General features: G+C 49.8%; 1 protein-coding gene across 1 annotated transcript; it reads left to right on the top strand.

Annotated features, from left to right (window-relative positions):
• Positions 1–79: 79 nt before the first annotated feature.
• Positions 80–4,852, top strand: LOC136713152 (transmembrane protein 100). The gene has a single exon (XM_066690154.1). The coding sequence runs from the start codon at positions 4,461–4,463 to the stop codon at positions 4,839–4,841; it is 381 nt and encodes a 126-aa protein (XP_066546251.1). The 5' UTR covers positions 80–4,460; the 3' UTR covers positions 4,842–4,852.
• Positions 4,853–22,983: the final 18,131 nt, after the last annotated feature.

The following is a 22,983-nucleotide window of genomic DNA, read 5'->3' as shown; positions in this document are numbered from 1 at the left end:
TGGGGAAGCGCTACAGCATCCTCCTGTGTGTTTCATGACAAATGCAGGGGATACACATCGTGCCCATCCAGAGACACGGATCACTGCAGGAAAATATTGGTGGCATGAGTTGCTCCTCACTGATTGGAGCGGGGATATGAATCTGAAATGACTTTGATTCGTGAGGGAGGGTGTAGGGCAGGATTGACAATTAAATCGCTGACAGTGGGCGGCTGGGTCTGTCAGCTGGATAAGAAAGGGAATAACATGTAATAGATAATTATATTTTGCGTTTATGCATTTTAAGAAGGAGCTAAACGTCTCACACTGTGGCCCAGCGCCCACGGTTTCCCTCCTCACCCAGCCTTCGGTGTCTTTGCAGGTTTTATGAGCCGGTAATGTCTCCCTGATGCCCTGTCTCTGCCTTCTGCTGCACGTGTGATGATCGCTGTTTTAACCCGCAGCGCTGTGTTTGTTAACGCTGCTTCGTGGTGTTTGTTTGAGTTCGATTACAGAAGAAGAGAGGGCTTGAGAAGTGTGTCAACACTGAATATAGTCCAAATGAGCCTCAGCTGCATTTTTACATTTTATATTTTAATTCTAATCAGAAGTAAACGTGACCGCTGTGTGCCTTTGTGTGTGTGTAGCAGCGCGTCTCACTGCGGCTCAAGATGCCTAAGCAGTCAAACAGAAAGGAGACAATTTGCGCCCGGCACTGAGGGGACGCTCTTGGAGTTGTGATGTGCCGGCCGCGTCCCACCAATGTGACCCGTCTGACGGTTCAGATGAATACCGATAGACCTGCGCCGGCCGCTGCAGCGCACTGTATTCCAAGCGGTGAATCAGCGAGTGTTGCCCAACTGACAGACAGAAATTAGTGCGGGGGGGTGGTGATGTGTCTGACGCAGCACAGAGTCATTTTCCCACAGGCCAACAACTACCTTGTTTACGCGATTGCCGACAGTCATGCACGCATGTGGCTGGACCCAAGCTCTGGTGGAATCACCCAGACTGTTTTAAGAGCCGCTGCACCCTAATGGACCTCCTTGTCTTGCGTTACACCCAGGTGATTCTTAAGCAACAATAACCTGGCCGACAACAACAGCAACAACACAAAATCAATGTGAAAATGTCCCCGTCCCCCTGGAACCTCTATAGGGACCTTGCGATGCATTGGACAGTGTCGGACCCCAGGGTGCTCCTCAGTTCGTTTTTGTCTGAGCCCGCTCCTGCGGTAACTCCAAACACAAAGTGGCGGCGCCAGCACGTGGCACGAGGACGAAGCACAAGACGTTCCCAGCCAGGGAACAGGTGGCGCCTCTTCTTACGCAAAAGACTGTGGGTGTGGGTTCAGAAGCAAATGTCAGCAATGTGCGTCTGGTGCCAAGTCACCATCATCAATACGCTCCGAGCCGCCGCACCAGATCAGTAGGCATGATGGCCTCCTTTCTTCTGATCCTGCCAGGGAAGCGATCACTGATTACTCTGATCTCTCAGGTTTTTTTCTATTGTTTTTTTTCCTCTCATCTTAGAAATCTCTTTTTCTTGTGCTTGTTTTTTTTATTACATCTATGCTGAAATTTCCCTGAAAGCGATTCCCCGGTGTGTTTGAATTCGGCTGCTGCCGTTTTACACACGCTCTCTGCCCACGCAATTCTCTGCCGGTGGCGCTCGGCTGCTGTGCTATTTCTGTGTTGGAGGCAAAGCTGAATGAGGGGAGACGGGCCGAGCCAGGCGGCCAGGGTTAAGTGTGGGACCCGGTAATGACTCGGCCAAGCCTCCACACACAGGGGACATGCCGTGCCACCATAAGGGTCCGACCCTTTGGTTATCCTAAAACGGTCAGTGGCAGAAAAAAGCACCCCGTGACCTTAGTCCGTCACCCACTGCATAACCCCTCCTCAACACACGTCACCCCATTGTTAAAATCAGCATTGATGCGGCTTTTCAATCGAAGGAAAACGCAAACCAGTCAAGGTCAGGTCCCTGGAGTGGCGTCTTCGCCAGCCCTGTGTCGGGGGAGCAGAGAGCGCAGCGCCACACGACGCGTGTCCGGGGCTGCCTGCGCAGTGATTTATTGTCTCACTCACCCCAGGCCTCCCTCGCCTCTTTCCTTCCCTTCCCTCGTCCTGCTGAATGCAACGCCTGCCGAAAAATTTGATTTCCTTGGCAGCGGCCCACAGAATCCCATCTGTGGCAGGAATGAGGTATTTAAGATTGCCAAGATAGTTAAATAAAATTACAAAAAGGCAGGAAACAGAAGCCATCAATAAAAGACGCAATTTACTCTCCACGCCGAGGGGAGAGCGTGTTGAGTCATCACGAGCATTAATGCAATTGGGTGCCTCTTCTAGAGCTGGAGTCACTTTAGTGACAATGTTTTGGAGGAAACGAGCGGAGAGGGAGTCTGTGAGAGAGAGAGAGAGAGAGTATGGCTGTGTGTGAGAGAGAGAGAGAGAGAGAGAGAGTCTGTGTGTGTTTGTGTGAGAGTGTGTGTGTGTCTGAGAGAGAGAGAGAGAGAGTCTGTATGTGTGTGTGTTTGTGAGAGAGTGTGAAAGCTCTGAGATTGCATTACATCATCGTGATCCAATGAGCAAAATCTGGCTAGCACTGTTTGAATGTTTGGATTACGCTCCTATTTCATGCTTTTCAAAATTAATCATGCTGCAGATTACACTCTCTCTGTGGATGTTTTACGCGCTGACACAAGGTTTTGATGGATTGTCCTCTGGGTCGGGTTTCCTCTTGTTTACATTTACTGGATTTGGGTTGAGTGCAAATCCTGGATTCGGCGCAGGCTCGTTCCTGGAATCTGCGCTGAGTAGGTGATGGTTTTATCAGACTTTCAAAGCTGCGGTCAGCCACTGTGATGCCATTGACCTTCCTTTTCTATTTTAGCGATGTTTGGAAGAAGAAAAACAAGAAATGGAATTGGAAACATAACAATAAATACATAAGAAATCAGGGCTGGAAATTCTCTTGTGTTTAAGTGCTTACAGTAATGTAAGAACAGGTGCAAAACAAATGGTTTATTTTGTTGCATACAGGCCCAGTTGATATGTTGAGTGAAAACAAGTGGACGGGGAACAATAATCTTCCTTTCTGTTTTAAATATGGCACTGCAGGGGCTGACCATCTCAGATCAATCAATAACCATAAAACTACACCGTGTTAAAGCATGTGAAACGACGGGCCCTACATAGCAGACACGTGCCGTCCACAGCCCCTTTGATCTCCAACAGCTGATCCCGTTGTCTGTGGACAATGTTTTCATTCACGACACGGCAGAGCTTTATTAATCCAATCGCTGTGATCCCACGTGGCCCCTGACTGTCTTCATCCTCTCATGACTGTGCAGATTTACTGCTACAAACAAGGAGGGGACCGAAATACTCATCTAAAGAAACACGATCCTTATTATCGATGCGCTGCGCAGCGGGAAGCAATAGAGAAAGAGAAGAGGTGTTTCAGCTCTGCAGTGATGGCTCCGAGCACGGGGACCTGGGGACACAAACCGAGGTGTCTGAATACGAATGGGAGCTTTCTCTGTAATTATCAGCTCTTATAGCGATCCTGTCCTCCCACTATCTGTGCGCCACAGTGGTGTACAGCAGTCGCGCTGTTTATTAACCAGTTTAATTACATTAAAACACAACAGAAAACACGTCTGACTTCACGTGGAATAGAGAGATTGAGAAAACTGAACAAAAGAAAAAGGTTCTGCACAACAGTGCCGCACCCCCGCCCCCCACGCAGAGACACACGAGTGCTGGCTGCTATGACAATAAGCCTGTCATCAATACTAGCGTTCGCAGAGGACTTGTGTAGGTGTGCGTCAAGAGTCCTGCTTGGTGGGACGGGGCCTGGGACGCTGGCTTGACCCCTTGACTTCCCGGACTGAGCGGTGCACTGGGCTGCAGATTAAGCGCAGCGCTCGAGTGATTTCCTGCACAGGCAGGGAGACAATGTCAGAGCACCCTGATTACACTATCTGTCCCCGTGCGCACAGGAAAAGGAGCAAGTCCCAGTGAGGTGGGAGCGACGCGCCCCGATTCCAGAAAACAGCAACGCTTTCCATGAACAGAGGCGTCGCGGCCTGGAAGCTAACAATGGGCTTATCGCCCAGCTGGATCAAAGGAAGAAGCCCTCCTCCGAGAGGGAGAGCGGGGGCTCGGGAAACCGCTCAGCTGCTGAACAGTTAACTCAGTGCCGGCCTCCCGCCCGCCTTCCTCTCCTCCACTCTGCCTGACGTCACGCTTCCGCCGGCAGCCAATGGGAGCGCAGGGGCCGCCCACCCCGGCCCCCCCTCCTCTCCACTGCTATATCTCCCCCAGCCGCAGCCGAGGAGTGGAAAATGTGCTACTGGCAATCGGGAAGGCAACACACGGAGAGAGCAGGAGCTGTGTAGACGGGATCTGTTTTGCTTTCTCTGACTTTCCTGCATCGACCATGACTGGGATCCCCCGGCCCGCTGTGCTGTGATGGGCTGCTCCTCCGGACCGCTGGCCTGCCGGCAGCCCCATCCCCTGGAAGCCCAGACGGCGGCCCAGGATGGGGCACCCAAGCCCCCCGAAGCGCTGTCCACCATGGAGCGGCTAGCGCTGGCCACGGGTGGCACGGAGAAGTCCTGGTACCGCTGCATCTTCCCCTTCGGCATCATCTCGCTGGTGATCGGCGTGGCCGGCACCGGGGTCACCTTCTACTTCGACAACCTGCCGCAGATCAAGGTGGTGTCCGTGGTGCTGCTGGGCCTGGGCCTGGCGCTGGTGGCCATGGCCACAGCCTGCTGGCGGGTGCACAAGCACAAGCGCAGGAAAAAGAAGGAAGGGGGCTCCTTCAGCTCGGAGCAGTGCGCTCTGTGAGGGACGCGGACCGCCCCCCCCCCCCCCCCCACCCTCCCCACCTCACACCCACCAGCCGGGCTCTGAAGACTGTGGAAGACCCCAGAGCACCCACGTGGAAGGGGGGGACCGAGAGTTTGCTAGCACAGCCGGGATGTTAAAGGAGAGCTGACTGTCTGTGGGGAGACGTGTGTCCCGTGCCTCGCGCTCCCGTCCTCTCGCTGGATTCCAGTCCCCCGTGCGCTCTGGACCCGGGGGGGGAGCACTGCAACACTGAAGAGGATGCCCCAATGCCCAACTGCCTTTTCCAGAGAGAACAGCTCTGTGTGGATCCTCTTGTTACAGTTTAAAAACACAGGCTTCCCATCACCCCCCCACCAACACAGCACTGGAGTACGGAGAGAGCCAGCACTGTAATCCTATCTGCGTGTGAGGGAAGAGTCCGGTGACACCACAGGCATTTGGCAACAGGACACTAGAAATGCGAGTGGGACACAAACTTTTTTTCTTCTTCTGTCTGTGTGCTGCTCTCCAACAGCCAGGGAGGCAACAGTGCCCTGTCAGCCACGCTCCCTTTCCCCAACGCCAGTGCAGCAGTGAATCCCACTCTGAGAAGTGAGCCGGCTCAAGAGAGAGCACCGGAGGGCAGCCACATGACAGGGACGGGCCGCCCTCTCCTGGTGTCAGCCGGGCTGCCGCACCAGTGCCCAGAGGAGGGTGAAGAGATCAGACTGCACGAACTCTGGCCGTCCCCTGGCAGTGGCTCGGAGCTGCTGGCTGGCCTGAATGTGACCGCAGTGCCTTGGTCTGTGCTGAACCGAGGGGAGCAGATCCTAACCTGGCCTGGCTCTTTGTGTTCCTCTGCCGGCTCGCTGACCACCATCGCCGCCCCGGCCGCAGGTGGTGAACTCACGGCGGAGGGCACTCTGCTAACAAAAACCGTAACGACACGGAACCGAGGGCCTTCTCTTGTTTCCCTGAAAGGCTGCCAACCGCCCCTCTCTTCCTTTTCTCTCCTTCTTTTCTTGTGGCGTGGAGCCCAAAAAAAGGATTTCAAAGGGGTTTTATTTTAACCTTTTGTGGTCTAATCTGTCCATGGTGCCGAGAACCGGCTCAGGCACAGAGATCCAGCTCAGGGACTTTGACAGGACAGAGCTCCGGATCGGACAGGTCTGCCGCGTTGTTTCCCTGTATGTGACACTGGAGTCTGGCGCGGCTCAAACCGCTCCGCGCTGCTCGTGACGCGGCCGTGTTTTCAAGTGCGAGAGAGTAAGTGTGTGGGGTCTGTGTGTGACGATCTGTGGATGGCCAGTTTACATACTCGTGTAATCCCAGTGGTATGTTCCTTTCTTGCTGTTGTTGATTTGTTTTTCATATAATTAAAAAGCATATTCAGTGAAGATATTTAGATGTGCATTAACCAGCAGGTATAACCCTTTTTAAGACCTTGTATAGGACAATAAAACATTTAAAAAAGCTATGTCAGAATGTAACACCGTTTGCAAGTCCTTCTCCTCGGTGCTGCCGTACACTTTTGTCTGTGCTGTTCAGACTTGACGTAAATGTGTCTGTGTCCCAGCCAGAGTACCGCCGGTTCTGACCCAGGTAGGGTGCCGTTATGAGCACATTATAATACACGTTGTGTGTGGAGGCGAATAACATCAGAAAGCAGTGCATGGCAGGCAGTGGAGGTGATCAGTTGCTAATGAGCATTCACAGTCTGTATTGATTTTAACCATCCTGCGACATGCTGAATGGCTGATATTCCCAGAGACACGTGGGGAGGATGCTTTGGCTCATGATTCTGGAGAGAAAGGCTGCAGATTCCCTCCGGTTCCTCAAGCCTTTGAACAAAAGCAGACGTGTGGCAGTGGGTTTGTGTGTGAGGTGCTAGTGCAGGGTAACGCTTCAGCGAAGTGAACCGCAATCAAAGCATGCGTCTTCAAACGGGACGCTGCAATGCCTGTGATTTGGTTGTAAACAGTGATGGAAAACCTTACTGAACTTCACCCAATTTGTTTTTTCTCCACTAAATATTGTTGTTGTGGTTTGCAAAAGTCAGTAGACCCCTATTTTTAGTTTGATAAAAACAGGCACAAACATATCGACAAATGCACTCCGTAAATCTTAAGCATAGCGAGCAGCTGGTGGTAAAGGGATTACGAGGGTCTGGTCTGCAGTGTTTCTCTCCTCTGACACATCATAGATGTTGCAATCCAATGAATTTAGTTTCCGTGCCTTTCTTCCTCAGTGTATTAGTATTATTATTATATAGTAGTACAGTGTACATATATACACACAAAGAATGATGTCTGAGATCCCGTAGCCGGCCAGAGTACACACACCCTTCCCTCGGGCCGCTTTGCGTACCAGACTGTATGTTCACAGCTCATGGTTACCTCTCTCCTAAGCTCCTGCACGGGCGGCTCCTAATCAGCTCTGAACACGTGTGAATCCTAATCGGCAACTCCCCTGTATATTGCATTTGCTAAGTTTGTGCGATCCAAAATCTTTCCTTGTTTTTCATTAGCTTTTTCCAACAAGCGTTGGAGGGTCAATGTCGGTGCCTCAGACAGACCTAGAGAACAAACTAAAAAACATGCTGCTAATTAAACAATTAGTTCGGTGTCCTATCAAATTGCAGACGGAGGTGCTTATTAATCCGTGGTGGAGATAAACCCCAGTGGCAGAGAGGTTTTGTTCAAAGGCAGCCCCATCCACGGTGCAGGCTGTGAGGGGCGTGTCCCTGCATCTCATGCCTCGGTGTGTAGAATGAAGGGGAAATGGCCCAGCCGGGAAAATCACAGGGGCCTGGAAACCAGATGGAGCCGCAGGGCAGCAGCCCTGCTATTATCACACGGCTGCCGGTTTACGGAGGAGCTGCACCGAGCGCTCCCCCCCGCCAGACTCCCACTCGCCACCCCTGACGAGTCACTCTGGCAGCAGCTCTCTCCGACTGATAAGTGCCACACGGCCAGGTGCGATCGGAGCGGTGCTGCTTAACGCCGTGCTTCAGCAGAACAGTCTCTGTGGGCGTCCGAACGTACGTCGCACGCTGAGCCACCGTGTCGTGGACTTTCTGTATGTGTGGAAAAACAAAACGCTCCAAGGGCGGCTCGTCCTGCATGGGCCGACGGAAAAGCATCAGAACCTTCCCTCTCCTGGGCCGGCAGGGCGGGAGTTAACCGGCTGGCTCACGGCAGGCTGCTTTGTCTGCATTCATAAAAAATAAAAAAAGAAGCCCGGCAGCTCATTCAGAAAAAGAAGGCCTGTATGTGGTCTGAATGTTGTACTGCACACCTCTGTGTTGCGCTGCCGAGGAGAGCCGGACCTGCAGACGTGGCCTCTCAGCGGCCATCTGGGTTACTGGCCCTGATGAACTGCCAAGCGGCAGCTGAAGGCCAATGTCAAGAGACCGCGGCCCTGCTAATAGAATCGTATAAATACGGACTGTCGAAGGCCTCGCCAGGGAAGAGCCGTTAATTGTGCTTTCCGCTGGTGCTCTGGGTTCTTGAGAGAAAAGAGGGGAGAGTAAAACAAAAAAGACAACAACAACACGGCATGGGAATGAGGATCAAATCACAGACGGCAGCTGCATCACAGACGGAGAAAGCAAGCAGGCGGGGATAGTTAAAGATAAGTCTGTACATACACAGACACACACTCTCTCTCGCTCTCTCTCACACACACACACACACGTATATATACATTTTATTTTACTTTAATTTGCAGACAGATAAATTATCGATTTGCCCCAGACTTTGGTTACCACAAGGAAAGTACAGACTGGCCTCTCCCCTTTAAGATCAAGGCCCCTGTTTGCAGGTGTGCTGTGTGCAAAACTCACCAACAGTACTACACAATTGTGACTAAAGACACTGAATGTAAGTGTGTATGTACAGTGTGTTTGTGTTTGCCTCTGTATTGTACATAAATTGTATCTATATTTATATATATTTATACTCATATCTAAAAACTATTTTAAATGCTGTAGTAAATATAAGGACATTGTGTCAAAACATTTCTGGTTTGGTCGTCTTTCTGTGTAGCGTGTGTACATCACCCCGAATCCCCCTGTCGGACACACGTGCTGCACCACGGACACGTCAAGACACGTGGCTGGGGATTGAGAGGGGAGCTCAGAGTTAAAACTGAGGCCCCGACCAAAATCGAGGGATTGTACCCTGTGGACGTGATTCTGCAGGAGCCGGGCAAAGACACTGATGATGAGCTAAACTCGGCTGTTATTAAGCACAGTCCCTGGGGCGCCGGGAACGGCATCTGCAGGTTTCTGAGTCGCGGCTCAACGAGGCTGAGTGGGTTTAAATGAATGTACCGACGCCATAGATTGCCAGGCTGAAAACAGCACAGATTCGCAAGACAAAACGCCTGTGTGGTTTGGATCTGCCTGAGAACACAATCATCGTCCATCTGCAGATCTTTTAATCCACAAGAAAAATAAATCACACAAAAGGAATTCATTGACAGTATTTTACTTATATTTATATTAATTTGACATCAGAACGAACGGATAGAAATATTATTTTCTGTTTATTTGACTGAGCAAATGATGCGTCAGTAGTGTGTTGCCGGTACTGTCCATGCATCACAAAGGCCAGGGAGAAGAGAAGATTACGTATAATTTCCTGCATTTATTATGACTCGCTGATCCCCAGAAATCCCCGTAACAGTGTTTTCACAGCAGAAAAAACAGCAACACAACCTTCACAACGTGGGAGGTAAAGGGAACTCAGTACGGAACCAACAGATCACTTGTGTCTTGGTCCTGGCAGCTCGACAGGGTCGCCAGTGACGGAGCAGCCCTCTCGTTTGGTGGGTGGTTTCTCCGGGCCACACCTGGAGCCGGCCCGGTCCCTTCCCCCCCGCCTGAGTGAGGAGGACTCCCTGAGCGCAGAGGGGCCTCCACTGAGGTCTACTCGGCTCTGCAGCCTCCACGCTCACAACTCGAGCTTTACTCAGCTCTGCAGGGCTCCACGCTCACAACTCGAGCTTTACTCCACTGCACAGGGCTCCACGCTCACAACTCGAGCTTTACTCCGCTGCGCAGGGCTCCAGCACTCACAACTCGAGCTTTACTCCGCTGCACAGGGCTCCAGCACTCACAACTCCACCTTTACTCCACTGCACAGGGCTCCACGCTCACAACTCGAGCTTTACTCCGCTGCACAGGGCTCCAGCACTCTTTACTATATGGTGTTCCATCGCCCTGTCCTTAACAAAACTCCAGATTGCCTGTTTGTGTTTCAGGAGCTTTACTCCTGTTGTGCTGCCTGTTGGCAATAACATTTACTTTGTGTTTGTTATTCATAGATTTGGGTGGATCTGTCGTGTGAATTTACAAGCTTTCAGCATAGTTTCTAAAAAAAGAAAGCTGCCTTAAAATAAACCCCTCTTGAAATAAAGATCTGTGCATTTGCACCCTATTTAAAAAAAGATTCCTTTAGTTTTTTTTAAACTTGTTACATCGACGTCCTTGCACATGGCCATGTATAGGGATATTTTAATGATTTTTTATGTAACAGCCCCCCCCCCCACTTTCTCCAGCGTCAGCCTGTTTCAGGATTCTCACTGACACAAATGTGCGAAGCCAAGAACTCCCACAGCAGCGCCGCTGTCTTTTAATAGACCACAAAGAAAGTCTCACTGGACCAGCCTGTAGCTTCAGGGACTGGGCTAAGAATAGACTCCCATTAGAAATCAGACAGAAAGATGAATCCTCTGACAGGGTTGTATATGAATGGGGTTGGACTCTTTTTCTTTTTTCTTTTAAGTGTAAATTTCTCTCTCCTGTCGTCCTGCCGCTGGGATTGACAGGAGAGCGGTGCAGGCTGGTGTTACCGTCCTGCGATGTCACGGGCAGAACCATTGCGCTGACCTGGCCACTCCCGACAGACCATGGACAGCTTCATAAATGGGGAGGGTGGGGTCTGTTTTTTTTTTGAGCGTCAAATCAGCGCTGCGCACGGCTACAGTTGTTGTCTGGGGGAGGAATCCGGCCAGGTGTTCCAGCCCCCCCAAAACATCCCAATCGTCCCAGCCTTGCCCTTCATATCAGAACAACCTAACAGGCGTTGCCAGGGTGCGCAGCTGGTGGGATACACTGAGATCTGTGGCTACAATAATGGGCTCTGACAGTGTTATTTTCTGTGCTGCTGGAATTTTTTTCTCCTGGTTTTGGTGAGATAAATCACAGCACCTCAGCGCAGTGCGAAATGAGTTTCTCCCCACAACATGCACAGGCGGTGTGCTGCTTCTGCAGCAGGACAACTCTCACGTTGTGTTGCCTGAGTTGTGGTCAGCTGAGCCTCACCCCCCAGTCACAGTGTCCAGACCCCTGGGCATAAACGGACTTGGCAGGGGTGTCAACATCCTGCAGGACATGGGGAAGAAGAGCCTATGTCTTCCACACCCTCCCCCTGCAGCCGGGCTGAGGGATGCGTTTGTCTCAGGACTGACCTCTCACACCCTGCCGCGGTGCTGATCAGCACAGCAGCCCAGTTCTGTTCCTCTCTTCGCCCGGATCTCTTTGAGCAAAGCCACGTGACCCTTCTGAAACCAGCCTGTTTGTTTCATCTTTGGAGGCTGTTCACCTTTACCTTTGAAACCATCTGGTGGAACAGCAGGAGAGCTATTCTCGGGGTTCATTATGGCAGCACATGCAGAAACCGCAGACAAGGAGACAAGGAGTGACAGGAAGAATATTCGTCTCCAGATGAGCGATGATTCACCAACTATTAATAAAGGTATCCAGAAAAACTGAAGAAAAAACATCATCAGGTAAAACATTTAGCAAGAGCTAGGTGGCTCACATACCAGAACAAGTGAAGCGACAGCCAGCGACAACCCTTCAATTACAAGAGTTTTTTGGTTATCTTTTAATCTGAATTTAAATTCATATGTTTAACGCCCCGTAAAAGCTCAGAAAGTGTTATTCATGATCTAAAAGCTTTTGACAGTGTCTTCACCAAATCATATACTCTCTCTCATTAAAAAAGCACCTTCACAGATTCTGCCTTGGCTTTCAGACCGCCCTATGGGACCAAATTGTCATCGTTTCCATTTGGACGGAGTCTGTGCAGATGCCAGCGGAAAGCGCAGAATGAGACGCACTTGTGCCCGTGCAGAAGACAGCTCGGTTTGCCCCCCCACTGCTTCACAAGATGCTGTGTCTGGAGATAACGCTGTTGAATGGAGCTAATGCAATAAAACGCAATTAATAAAGCAATAACTGGGAAAACTCAACAGGCCTCAGCATGAACAGGAGTTAAAAATTCCCCCTGGGGAGATGGCGGGGGGAGAGACAGTGAATGAGCACGACTGGGGCACAGAGCTGCCCACAGGGTGACAGATTGTACGTGAAAAAGCTGACAAGAAAACCTTTCCTCTAATAGTCTTGTTAGCGTTGGCTTGTGTAAAACAGTTATAAAACTAAAAACATGTAGGCTCTGCTGTGTAGTTTCTGATTTCCTTTCGCTTTTATTTCCTTTTCTTGCTGACTTTCCTGTGAGTTTCGGCCGACGTGGTGGGACGTGGGCCCCAGGCAGCTGTCAGAGCGTGTCGTTCTCACGCTGTTCCTCACAGCGCCTTTGTCCTGATGCCAGCAATGTCGGGCGTGCAGTGCAGTGTGACATCAGCCCGGGCCTGTTCCCGTGAAGCCCCCATCAGCCGCAGAGTTTGGGGTTTGCGGCTCCCTGACTAAGAGATAGTGTGGGATGAGTGCGTCCGTGGCTCTGGGAGGGGTGCACTTTCCGGCAAGCAGGCCAGGGCCCGGCACAGCCCGCCTGTGGAAGTGAGGGCTCAGGAAGGTCAGCTGGTCCTGAGAGAGTGCTGGAAGACCGGCGCGTTTCAAGGAATTGGCTCCCAACCTTTCCTCTTCCCCTTCCCTTTTATTCTCTGAGTGCTGCGAAAAAGTGTCCAATATGAATACTTAGGATTCAAATGGAATTCCATTGTACCTGTTATATAATGTTCATATACACTACCATTCAAAAGTTTGGGGTCACTTAGAAATGTCCTTGTTTGCGAAAGAAAAGCAAATTTTTTGTCCATTAAAATAACATCAAATTGATCAGAAATACAGTGTAGACATTGTTAATGTTGTAAATGACTATTGTAGCTGGAAACGGCTGATTTGTAACAGCATATCTACATAGGCATACAGAGGCCCATTATCAGCAACCATCAGTCCTGTGTTCCAATGGCACGTTGTGTTTGCTAATCCAAGTTTAACTTAAAAGGCTAATTGATCATTTGAAAACCCTTTTGCAAGTATGTTAGCACAGCTGAAAACTGTTGTGCTGATTAAAGAAGCAATAAACCTGGCCTTCTTTAGACTAGATGAGTATCTGGGGCATCAGCAATTGCGGGTTCGATTACAGGCTCAAAAAGACCAGAAACAAAGAACTTCCTTCTGAAACTCATCAGTCTATTCTTGTTCTGAGAAATGAAGGCAATTCCATGTGAGAAATTGTCAAGAAACTGAAGATCTTGTACAACGCTGTGCACTACTCCCTTCACACAACGAAGGCTATCACTCCATTTTGCAATGTCATGCCATACCCTGTGGTATATTTGATTGGAGCCAGTTTCCTCCTGCAACAGGACAATGACCCAAAGCACAGCTCCAAACTATGCAAGAACTATTTAGGGAAGAAGCAGTCAGCTGGTATTCAGTCTATAATGGAGTGGCCAGCACAGTCACCCGATCTCAACCCTATGGAGCTGTTGTGGGAGCAGCTTGACCGTATGATATGTATGAAGTGCCCATCAAGCCAATCCAACTTGTGGGAGGTGCTTCAGGAAGCATGGGGTGAAATCTCTTCAGATTACCTCAACAAATTTACAACTATAATGCCAAAGGCTGTAATTGCTGCAAATGGAGGATTCTTTGACAATTCTTTGACACAATTATTATTTTAATTAAAAATCATTATTTCTAACCTTATATATTTCCTATTCATTTTGCTATATTTCCTATTCAAACTAATTTAATGTATGTTTTCGTGGAAAACAAGGAAATTTCTAAGTGACCCCAAACTTTTGAATGGTAGCGTACATACACAGTATTTGCATAGATGCCTACACGCATGCATGTGCACCCGCTGTATATTGATCAACCCCAGGATCTGCAGAGCAGGAGCTCAGTGTCAGCTTACGCTTTCGAGTGAAATCCAGGGCCAGACAGCGGCGATCACATGCATGAGATGAAGACACGGCACAGCGCGGGTGAAGGGGCGACCTGCTTGAGATTCCACACCCTGCCAGAGAAGGGAGAGGCATGTATTCAAATACTGAACCTATCTGTTTTAAAACCATGATTGTAGATTTTTGTACACAACCTTTTTTGAGCGGCCCCTCACACCCTGAGGGAGCCTTCCTCGTGAGGTAATTAACACCACATGCAATTTCCTGTTGAAGCATTCATACCCATATGAGTTCTTGCTTGTTTTGGCTGAATTCGATGGGATTAGGAGCCGTGCTCACAAACCACCACATCGCAGCGTAAAATCACAACAGCTCCTGGAAAGCCTTTTCAGAGCCAAATCACAGGAAGTCTGAAAGGAGAGTGAATTACAGCCACACGGGTCCAACCCGTTTCCTCTGTGTTTGCTTTTCAAAATCTTTTCTTTTGGGGCCTTCTGTAAATTAGCATTCCTCCCCAAAAATGTTATTGATTAAATTTAATGATGGAGAATAGCAAGAGACTCACAGAACAAGACATGAAGCCAGTAAGGAAGGAAATGAGAAAGCCCATGTCACAGACTGCTCCTTTAGCAACTCTGCAGACTAGCTGGCTCTTTCCTTCATCAGACACGCTGTCAGTGGTCTTAACTCCTCACAGAGTGTTGGCAGTGCTCTCGGCAGGAGAATCGGACAGTTATCTACCTCTGATTACCACCGGCTTGGAAAGACTTGTTTACCACTCAGCCCGACACACGTCTGACATGAAACCAGCTCTGGTGTGAGGAGAGCAGAGCCACTCTCCCACAATGCACCGGCACCAAGCCCCCCACGCCGTGACTCCAGGTCCGTTCACTGACAGTCTGACCCAAAAAGCTCTCTCTAATGGACCTGCCCGGCTACCATTGTTCCTCTCAGTCCTGATTTCCAGGGAGATGGTTGTCACTCATACAGGCATCTGTTAACATGTTTAAATGCTGGAGAGAAAAAATAAATAAATACATACACACATATATAAATATATATATATATATATGTGTGTGTGTATAAAAATTAGGTTTAGCTTGTAAATAGTCGACAGCAGAGCTACATCTTATAAACAAGCATGCAAATAAATAAGAGCAAACTTCAGATAACGATACTCGGTAATGACTATATTAAGAATGAACAGCTAATTACTGTGTTTAGGATCATCCAGCTCATTAGTAACCATGGGAATAGGCACAATAGAAATGTGGCTGTCAGGTGTGTGAGAGCAGCTCTCTCTGGAAGCATTCAATTAGCCTGAAAATGTTTCAATTGCCCAGACTAGGTATTCTCAACGGGAACCAGAGACCAATTAATAGTACTCTGGTCCGTATTAATATTTTTGAGGACCCTAATAATATTACCATAGCTGTGTTCGTCATTGTATTGTTTTTCAATAACAAGCTCTCAACGGTGATTTCATTAGCAGGTCTCTCCAGTTAGAATAATCTATCTCTACTTAGTCTGCGTATAACAACCAACCATCCTGGCATAGTCACTAATTATTTCCCCATTTTTACCTGGAGCGTTGCAGGATTATTGAGCAGATTTTAAACAGAGGCTGACAATCCGAACATTATTTAAGACTCCGTTTGAATTACACAGAAGCAATGATATGAATCCAGAGGCCGCTCTGCGTTATGCGGTGCAGAGATGAGAGATGAGTCATGCTCTCTCCTGTACCCAGGCTATCCTTCGATAACCTGAGCCAAGGATTTTCTACACCGTTGGCTGCGAGCGGGTGTTTTTCTAACATAGGGCAGAGTGTCTTCACATGTTGGCTGATCCTCTGGTCCATGGGTGCGGTTGCAGACGGGATGGTGCCAAGGGGGTGATGCGTCCACTTCCGAGTCAACCGTCCCACCGTGTGCCTGGGAATGCTGAGGTGGGATCGGTTACCATCCCAACACAAATGAGTGAATAATCTCCCGCAGCTCCGCAATAAAGGAGGATTTTAGGGCCAGTTGAAGCCACTTCCCACCGGCTGTGTCTCTCTCACAGATTATCTGCCAATCGGACTCCCAGCATCCCCAGTGTCCGGACAAGCCTAGAACGGTGACAGAGATAAACACACACACACATACGGTCTACACTGCAAGGTGGATGCTAGATAGACAGACCCATATAGATAGCGATAGATAGATAATTAGTTAGATAGACACATGAAAGGGAAAATATCAATTAATAGAAGCAGGCTGTCACAAAGGAGATATTTAATAACAAATCGCAGCTGAGCACCACAGGCCGGCTCTGAGCGCTGGGGGGAGATGGACTGAAGGGATAATGGGATCCATTGTGTAGAAGTAACAGTATCGGCCTATTAGCCTGCGCTGGGATACGGACAGATCCTGAAGACAAATTGGCACAAATGCATTTAAACTGATCCCTCTGAGGGCTGAGCTGTGTGTGGGCCCCACGGCACTTATTTACGTCTGCAGGAAACACACACACACACACACACACTCACACTCACTGACACTCACACACTCACTGACACACACTCACACACACTCACTGACACACACACACACACACACACACACACACTCACTGACACCCACACACACACACTCACACACACACTGACACACACCCACACTCACACACACACACACACACTGACACTCACACACACTCACTGACACATACTCACACACACACACACACACACTGACACACACTCACACTCACACACACACACACACACTGACACACACACACACACTCACTGACACTCACACACACACACTCACACACACTCACACACACTCACTGACACACACACACACACTCACTGACACACACTCACACACACACACACACTCACACACACACACTCACTGACACACACTCACACACACACACACTCACTGACACACACTCACACACACACACTCACTGACACACACTCACACACACACACACACACACTCACTGACACACACTCACACACACACACACACTCACACACACACACTCACTGACACACACACACACACACACACACACTCACTGACACACACTCACACACACACACACTCACACACACACACACTTGTTTCCTTTTGATATCAGTTGAGTCCCTGCCTAGTTGCCATGGAAACTGGTTAGAAAGGAGCTGGAGAGGAGGCTCTCAGTTGTCTCTTCCCTCCCCCCCTTCTATCCTCTCAACCCCCCACTCTACACTCTCTGCCCTCCATGCTCTGCTCTCTGCCCCCCGTCCTCTCTCCCCTCTCTCTCTCCTCTCTGCCCTCTCCCCCATCCCCGTCTCTCTTTCTCCCCTCTCCTCTCCTCTCTCTCTCCCCTCTCTCTCCTCTCTCCCCCTGCCACACATCAGTCCCTTCTCCTTGAGCCCAAGGTCTGCTCAGCTCTCCTCAGGTGATAGATCGATCTGTAACCAAGGCCAGCTTAAATACATGCGCCCCTCTCTCCCCTAAGCACTGCCAGGGCTGTGTGTCTGTTAGTGCCAGGTGGGCCAGTGTCCCCCCCAGGGGCCCACGGGACTCCACTCCCATCCCTGTTGTTTGGCCGTGTCATAATCACAGAGGCTGCCATTTCACTGCGGTTCCCACAGCGTGGACGGCGGGTCTTTGACATTTGAAGTTTAGACGTACATAGACTCAGACACGTCAGCTGACAGGGGCCCCCAGGAGTCGTGTCTCTCAGTGTGGGAATGGATGGCACTGCGGGACGAGTCCTTTCTGAGACAGAGCCTGCCTGTCTGTCTGCCGGTCATTGTGTCAGTCTTTATCGCTCTCTCACACTGAACAGCAAACTCGACACAGCGTGGGCTCTTGGCAAACTTTAAAAGACAAACAAGGGCACAAGTGACTGGCTGCCCTGAATATTTTGTAAAAAAAACTGTGCGAGAGAACAGTTATCTGCATTCAAAACGTTCTGTTTTTTCAAGCACAAATGAAAGAATTTAAACTCCAGGACCAGGCAGTTTAATTACCAGTCTTCAATGTTGTCACACTCATCACATGTCAGCTGCTAATCACACAACTAGTAGGATTGGCAAGAACGAAGCTGTTACATAACTCAATTACAAACAGTATTATTCCTCATTGTAGAGGGGAGGTGGGGTGGGGGTATTGAAAGGCAATATTAGCTTGTTTGAGATACTTTGATCTGCTGGATAAACTTGTTTCAGCTGAATCAGCACAACTGAGGGACTGAGACGCAGAGTCCAGCACACCGTCGCCAGCATCTGAGGGTTTCACACTCGGCTCTGTTCTGCAGGCTTAGGATATTTGTAATCATGAATTTCTGTACCCCATTAACTCCTCGCTGACATTTAATTACACCGGCAACCTGCGCCGCAAGCACTGCGCTGGAACAGTGCCCTGGATGTTTACCGGTCCGCTGTACAGCGTGGTGCGGAGAGGGACACAGAGATTAACAATAAAGCGGGCTGCAGCCAAGGCCCGGCACTGGGGCGAGGTGACCGGGGGAGTCGGCGCTATCCTCCTGCATCACCGAGGTAAACAACAAGTATAGACACGACCAGCGCTGTAATTATATTCCCATCCCCCGCCTGCCAGGGGTATCTCACCAGATCACTCTGATCTCCACGATGGCCGGAGGGTGGGGGGAGGCTGCTGTATTCGGCATGGCAGCCTCCTCATTTCCTCCCGGACTGTGGTGTCGGCCCCGCGCTGAGACGGCCGCGGCGAACTCACGCTTCATCATCATGGCAACAGCCGAGGGCCGGGCCAGGCCGCCTATCTGTGCCGATGATCTTGTCGGGCTTCATAAACAACAGATTAGGCCCTTTCTCTGTGTTGTCATACCAACGGGATGGGCTGGGAGGACGCGGCCGTGCGTGCGGGTGGAGCTCCACGCCGGCGGATCAGAGACAGGGGCCTGTAAGTGGGGGAGGGGGGTCCGTCTACAGCCATCGTTGAGCCTGCGGTGAAATGGTCTCATTGCCCTTAACTGGCGAATTAATCCATCAATTATGTATTCAGAGCCAGCGAGTTCCACCACGCCGTTTTCATTTGAAGAGTCAGACACTTTTTCAGCCACCATCCAATATAACTACAATTACAGGAGTGCAGATTTGCCCACGTCCCCCAGCGCTCTCAGCTCATGCACTTCTAAAGTCACAGCTGCAGAGAGAGAGGCCCGTCACGGTTCAGATCTGAATACTGGGGGCAATCCATCTTTTTCTCTAGAGTAGGACACTACACGGGTGCCACTGACCTGGCCAGCTGGGACCTGTGTCTATATCTGCTCAGTTCTGGCTGAGCGCCCCCGTGCCCCGGTGTGTGTGGCTTGGCGCTGTGGGGCTGTTATTGCTCGTGAAGATGCTTCTGTAACGAGTTTGATTGATTGAAAGCATTCCTGTTTAGAAAGCATTGCTGGAGAAGATGAGCTTGTTGTTGTGGGTGTTGCTGTTGTGAATCACTGTGCGGCTCAAGCTGTGTGTGTGTGTGTGTGTGTGTGTGTGTGTGTGTGTGTGTGGTGTTGATGTGTGCCGCGTGTGTACCTCCCCGTCTGCTTGGTGGACTGTGGTCCCACAGTCCCTGTTGTTAAGCCACCCGTGTGTGTATATGTGTGTGTTTGTGTGTGTGTCGTCATCTCCGTTTCCAATTGGATAAAAGTCTCCTCTGGTTCTGAATGCAAGGCTAATGTAATTGCTGAAATAGATACGGATTTTCCTTTGCAGACAGGTTTTTTTTTGTTTGTTTTGTTTGCTTTGCTCTTTCAGGGCCACGGACCTCCTCACCAGCTGTATTGGGGTTTGTGCCATTCTGTTGGGAGCGGGTGACTCATACTTGTCATTTGTGTGATTTGCAACAACATGCTTTGTTCTCATGATGAGGCTCATTACCCACCAGGGCTACAGCTCACGAGATCCACGTCAACACGGACTTAAAGAGATATGAAGTCTGGGGCGCGACCTTGCTTGACCCCTTGTCCTGAAGGAGCGAGCGCTGTTGTTATGTGGATCGATTGCACCTCCTCTGAGGAAGGAGAGATAGATTTATGATGGCTGGTTTTTCATACAGAGATTGGGCAACGCATGGGTTGCAGGCTCTGAGGGGGCTGTCGAGACACGTATCGCACCCAGAGCAGGTCATTTTTCAAAAGCTCAGATGTCTCTTAAAGTGACAGCTGCTACTGTGGGAAACTAGTCATATAAATATGTGTGTAATTGAAATTTCCATCAAAAATGACACACTTCCTGTATCGATAACAAATTAAAAAACAATGGCCATCTCTGTGTAATAATGTAACAAATACACTTCCTCTGAAGGCAGGAACTATGAATGGCAGGGTGGCCAGTCCTCTGATATTGATCTTGTAGTGTGAGTATACAAAGATACTATATACGCTGTGTAACAAAAAACACATTAACTCCAGCCTGCCTCTCTCGCTGTGTACGTGGTTACTCTGGTCAGTATGTTTATGTCTGTAAAATAATCAGGTGCACTGGAATGTCAGCGGCCCGAGCCATGGATGTTTGCAGGCATCTGTGAGATTGTGTGACGTCCGGCCTCAGAGACAGGGGGCAGCGTACGGTTCAGTGGGAGCCCTGCCAACCTGTCCCCCCGGTGGCAGGAGCAACCCGAGACAGCTGCTCAGCGCTCGATGACTAGAAGTGACGCTTGTTGCCCCCCACAGCATAACCAGAGAGGCCCGTGTCCGTGCGTCTGTTTCTCTGTGTGCGTATCCGTGCGCTGCACCGTGCTTCTCAAGTGTCTCTTGACGCCACAATCTCTGCCTTCCTCACACGCTTCCTCCCGAAGCTCTGAGAATTGATTCTGTTTTATTTATTAACAAAGACACAAAACAAACCAAAAACAGCTGGGGCTGCCACTCATAGAGACGCTGACTCGAGTGTGAGTGTGGGCAGAGCGGCTCTCAGTTACAGCCTTGACACAGAATCACACGACACGCCGGCAACAGCATGGACTACTGCTCAGGGAAATATGTCTGTGCACATGTGTGTGAGGGTGTGTGGGTGCGCTTGAGTACATGTGTGGCAGTGTGATGCTTTGAAACACCGCTGCCCAAGTAAAATCCTAAAGAAGGGCTGGAACTTCATGGTAAAGCATTCTGCCCGAGTCAGCAAGCTCTCTGAAGCAGCCTCATGCGCTCCCCGCGGTGCACAAACAGCCGCCACTCTCAATATGTTTGCTGAGCGATGGAAAAAGGGTGAGGTATATGTCCATCCATCCATACATACATACATACATACATACATACATACTGCACATACATACAGGGTTTTCTGAGACGATGCTCCTATTTTAATCGTATATATTTACTGTAATTCATTGTGTTTGGTTTATGTGGACTGAGCCGTCTCAGGAGAGTGGAGGTCATGTGAAATCATTTTCAATATGTGACCCATCAGCATCTGACACCATCGGCAGTCTTCCTTGGAAGTGATCATTACAGCCAGCCTGTCCTCACTGATGCCGCTCACAGCTGTGGAAACATCTTGCTTCAGTCCTTTAACTTTCTCTGTAAACAGTATCCCTAAGGAAACCCCATAAGAAGTCAACTGAGTTCAGATCTGGAGAGTACAGTGGCCGGGACTATCCATATGTGAAACGTGCAGGATATCAATCAGACAAAACTCTGGCGTGTAAAAGCTTTTTGAGAACATTCAGCACAGCATTTGCTGTATGCAGTCAAGCCCCCGCCTGTTGAAAACAACGTGAGTTTGTTGACACTCACACCTTGGAGAAATGAGATGAATTGTTCTTCAAGGAGATGCAGATAAAGATTCACTGTATCATTGAGCAAGATTTCCCGAGCCTCCTGTATACCGTGACGCCAAACACACACATGTATTTTGGTAAATATATCCAATTGAAACTGCAGCGTCTATTTTAAAAGAGCTTCTATACACCCCTATGCAGTTGTACGTGTTTTAAAAATAAAGGCAATTTATTTATACAGGCTCAGGTGTCTGGAGGAATGGTGGCTGTGGGCCAGGGGCTCTGGTCCCCACAGCGAACAGTGTCCCTGCCCCGAGCTCTGGACCAGTCAGGGCAGCTGCTCTGGGGTTTGGGTGCTGGTGGGCTCTGACCCAGGCTGGCAGACTGTTAACCTGTTACAGCTGCGTAGGAGGCGGTGTCCCGGGGGAGAGAGAATCAGGGAGCTTTTGAAGGAAAGCATTGGCCTACCTCTTAATCTTCCAATTTACTACCCCTCCGGAAGTTAAAAATGTAATAAAAACACAAAAATCTGGTCCGTTTTATAGCATTGCCCGGGCAGACAGCGTTTTGATTTTCTATCTGTGATCTGTAAAACTAGAGTCTCTTTATTTCCCACGTCCCTCCGCCCGCCACCACTCCCCAAAACTCACTCCCCCACCCCTGTGAATGTCCAGGTGTCGTCACTGATGCCCAGAAGGAGAGGGGAGGGGAAGGGACGAGCTGGGAACGGATTGTATCGAACCTTGTCTCTGGTTGATGGGAAGTGGAGCAAAGTGGCTGGGCAGCTGGCCTCTGCACAACAAGTATCCCTGTGTCTCTGCCAGCTCAGCTCCTCAGATTGTGGACGACAGCCCAGCCTCTCGTGCTTTCTCTGTGAGGGAATACATGTTTCTAAATTCAGTGCGTCCAGCTTCAGTTAGAGTTCTCACACCCCCCTGCTCAGTGACCCAGCAGGCCAGCTGAGCCTCAATTCTGTAACAAGCTTCCTTTTTAAACTGTATTGTATTATTAACTTCTGTCACACCAGCCCTGCAGCAGATCTGAGCACAGACAGATCCCAGTCCCCTGCCAGTCATCAGTGCCGGAGGGACTGTCACTCACACTCACCATCGCAGCAACACATTGAATGTCTCTAATAACCAGCAGCTCCCAGAAGGGAATTTTTGTGTTTAGGTGGAACTCGGGTGGGGGGGTGGGGGCTGCGAAATACTTAACATCTCTATGCAGAGCCTGGGAGTCTAAGCAGTCTTGGCCCCATT

The sequence above is a fragment of the Amia ocellicauda genome, chromosome 17 (genome assembly GCF_036373705.1).
Source record: "Amia ocellicauda isolate fAmiCal2 chromosome 17, fAmiCal2.hap1, whole genome shotgun sequence".
NCBI classification, from domain to species: domain Eukaryota; kingdom Metazoa; phylum Chordata; class Actinopteri; order Amiiformes; family Amiidae; genus Amia; species Amia ocellicauda.
Note: the sequence above shows the minus strand (reverse complement) of the source record. Positions and strands in the feature narration are given on the sequence as shown.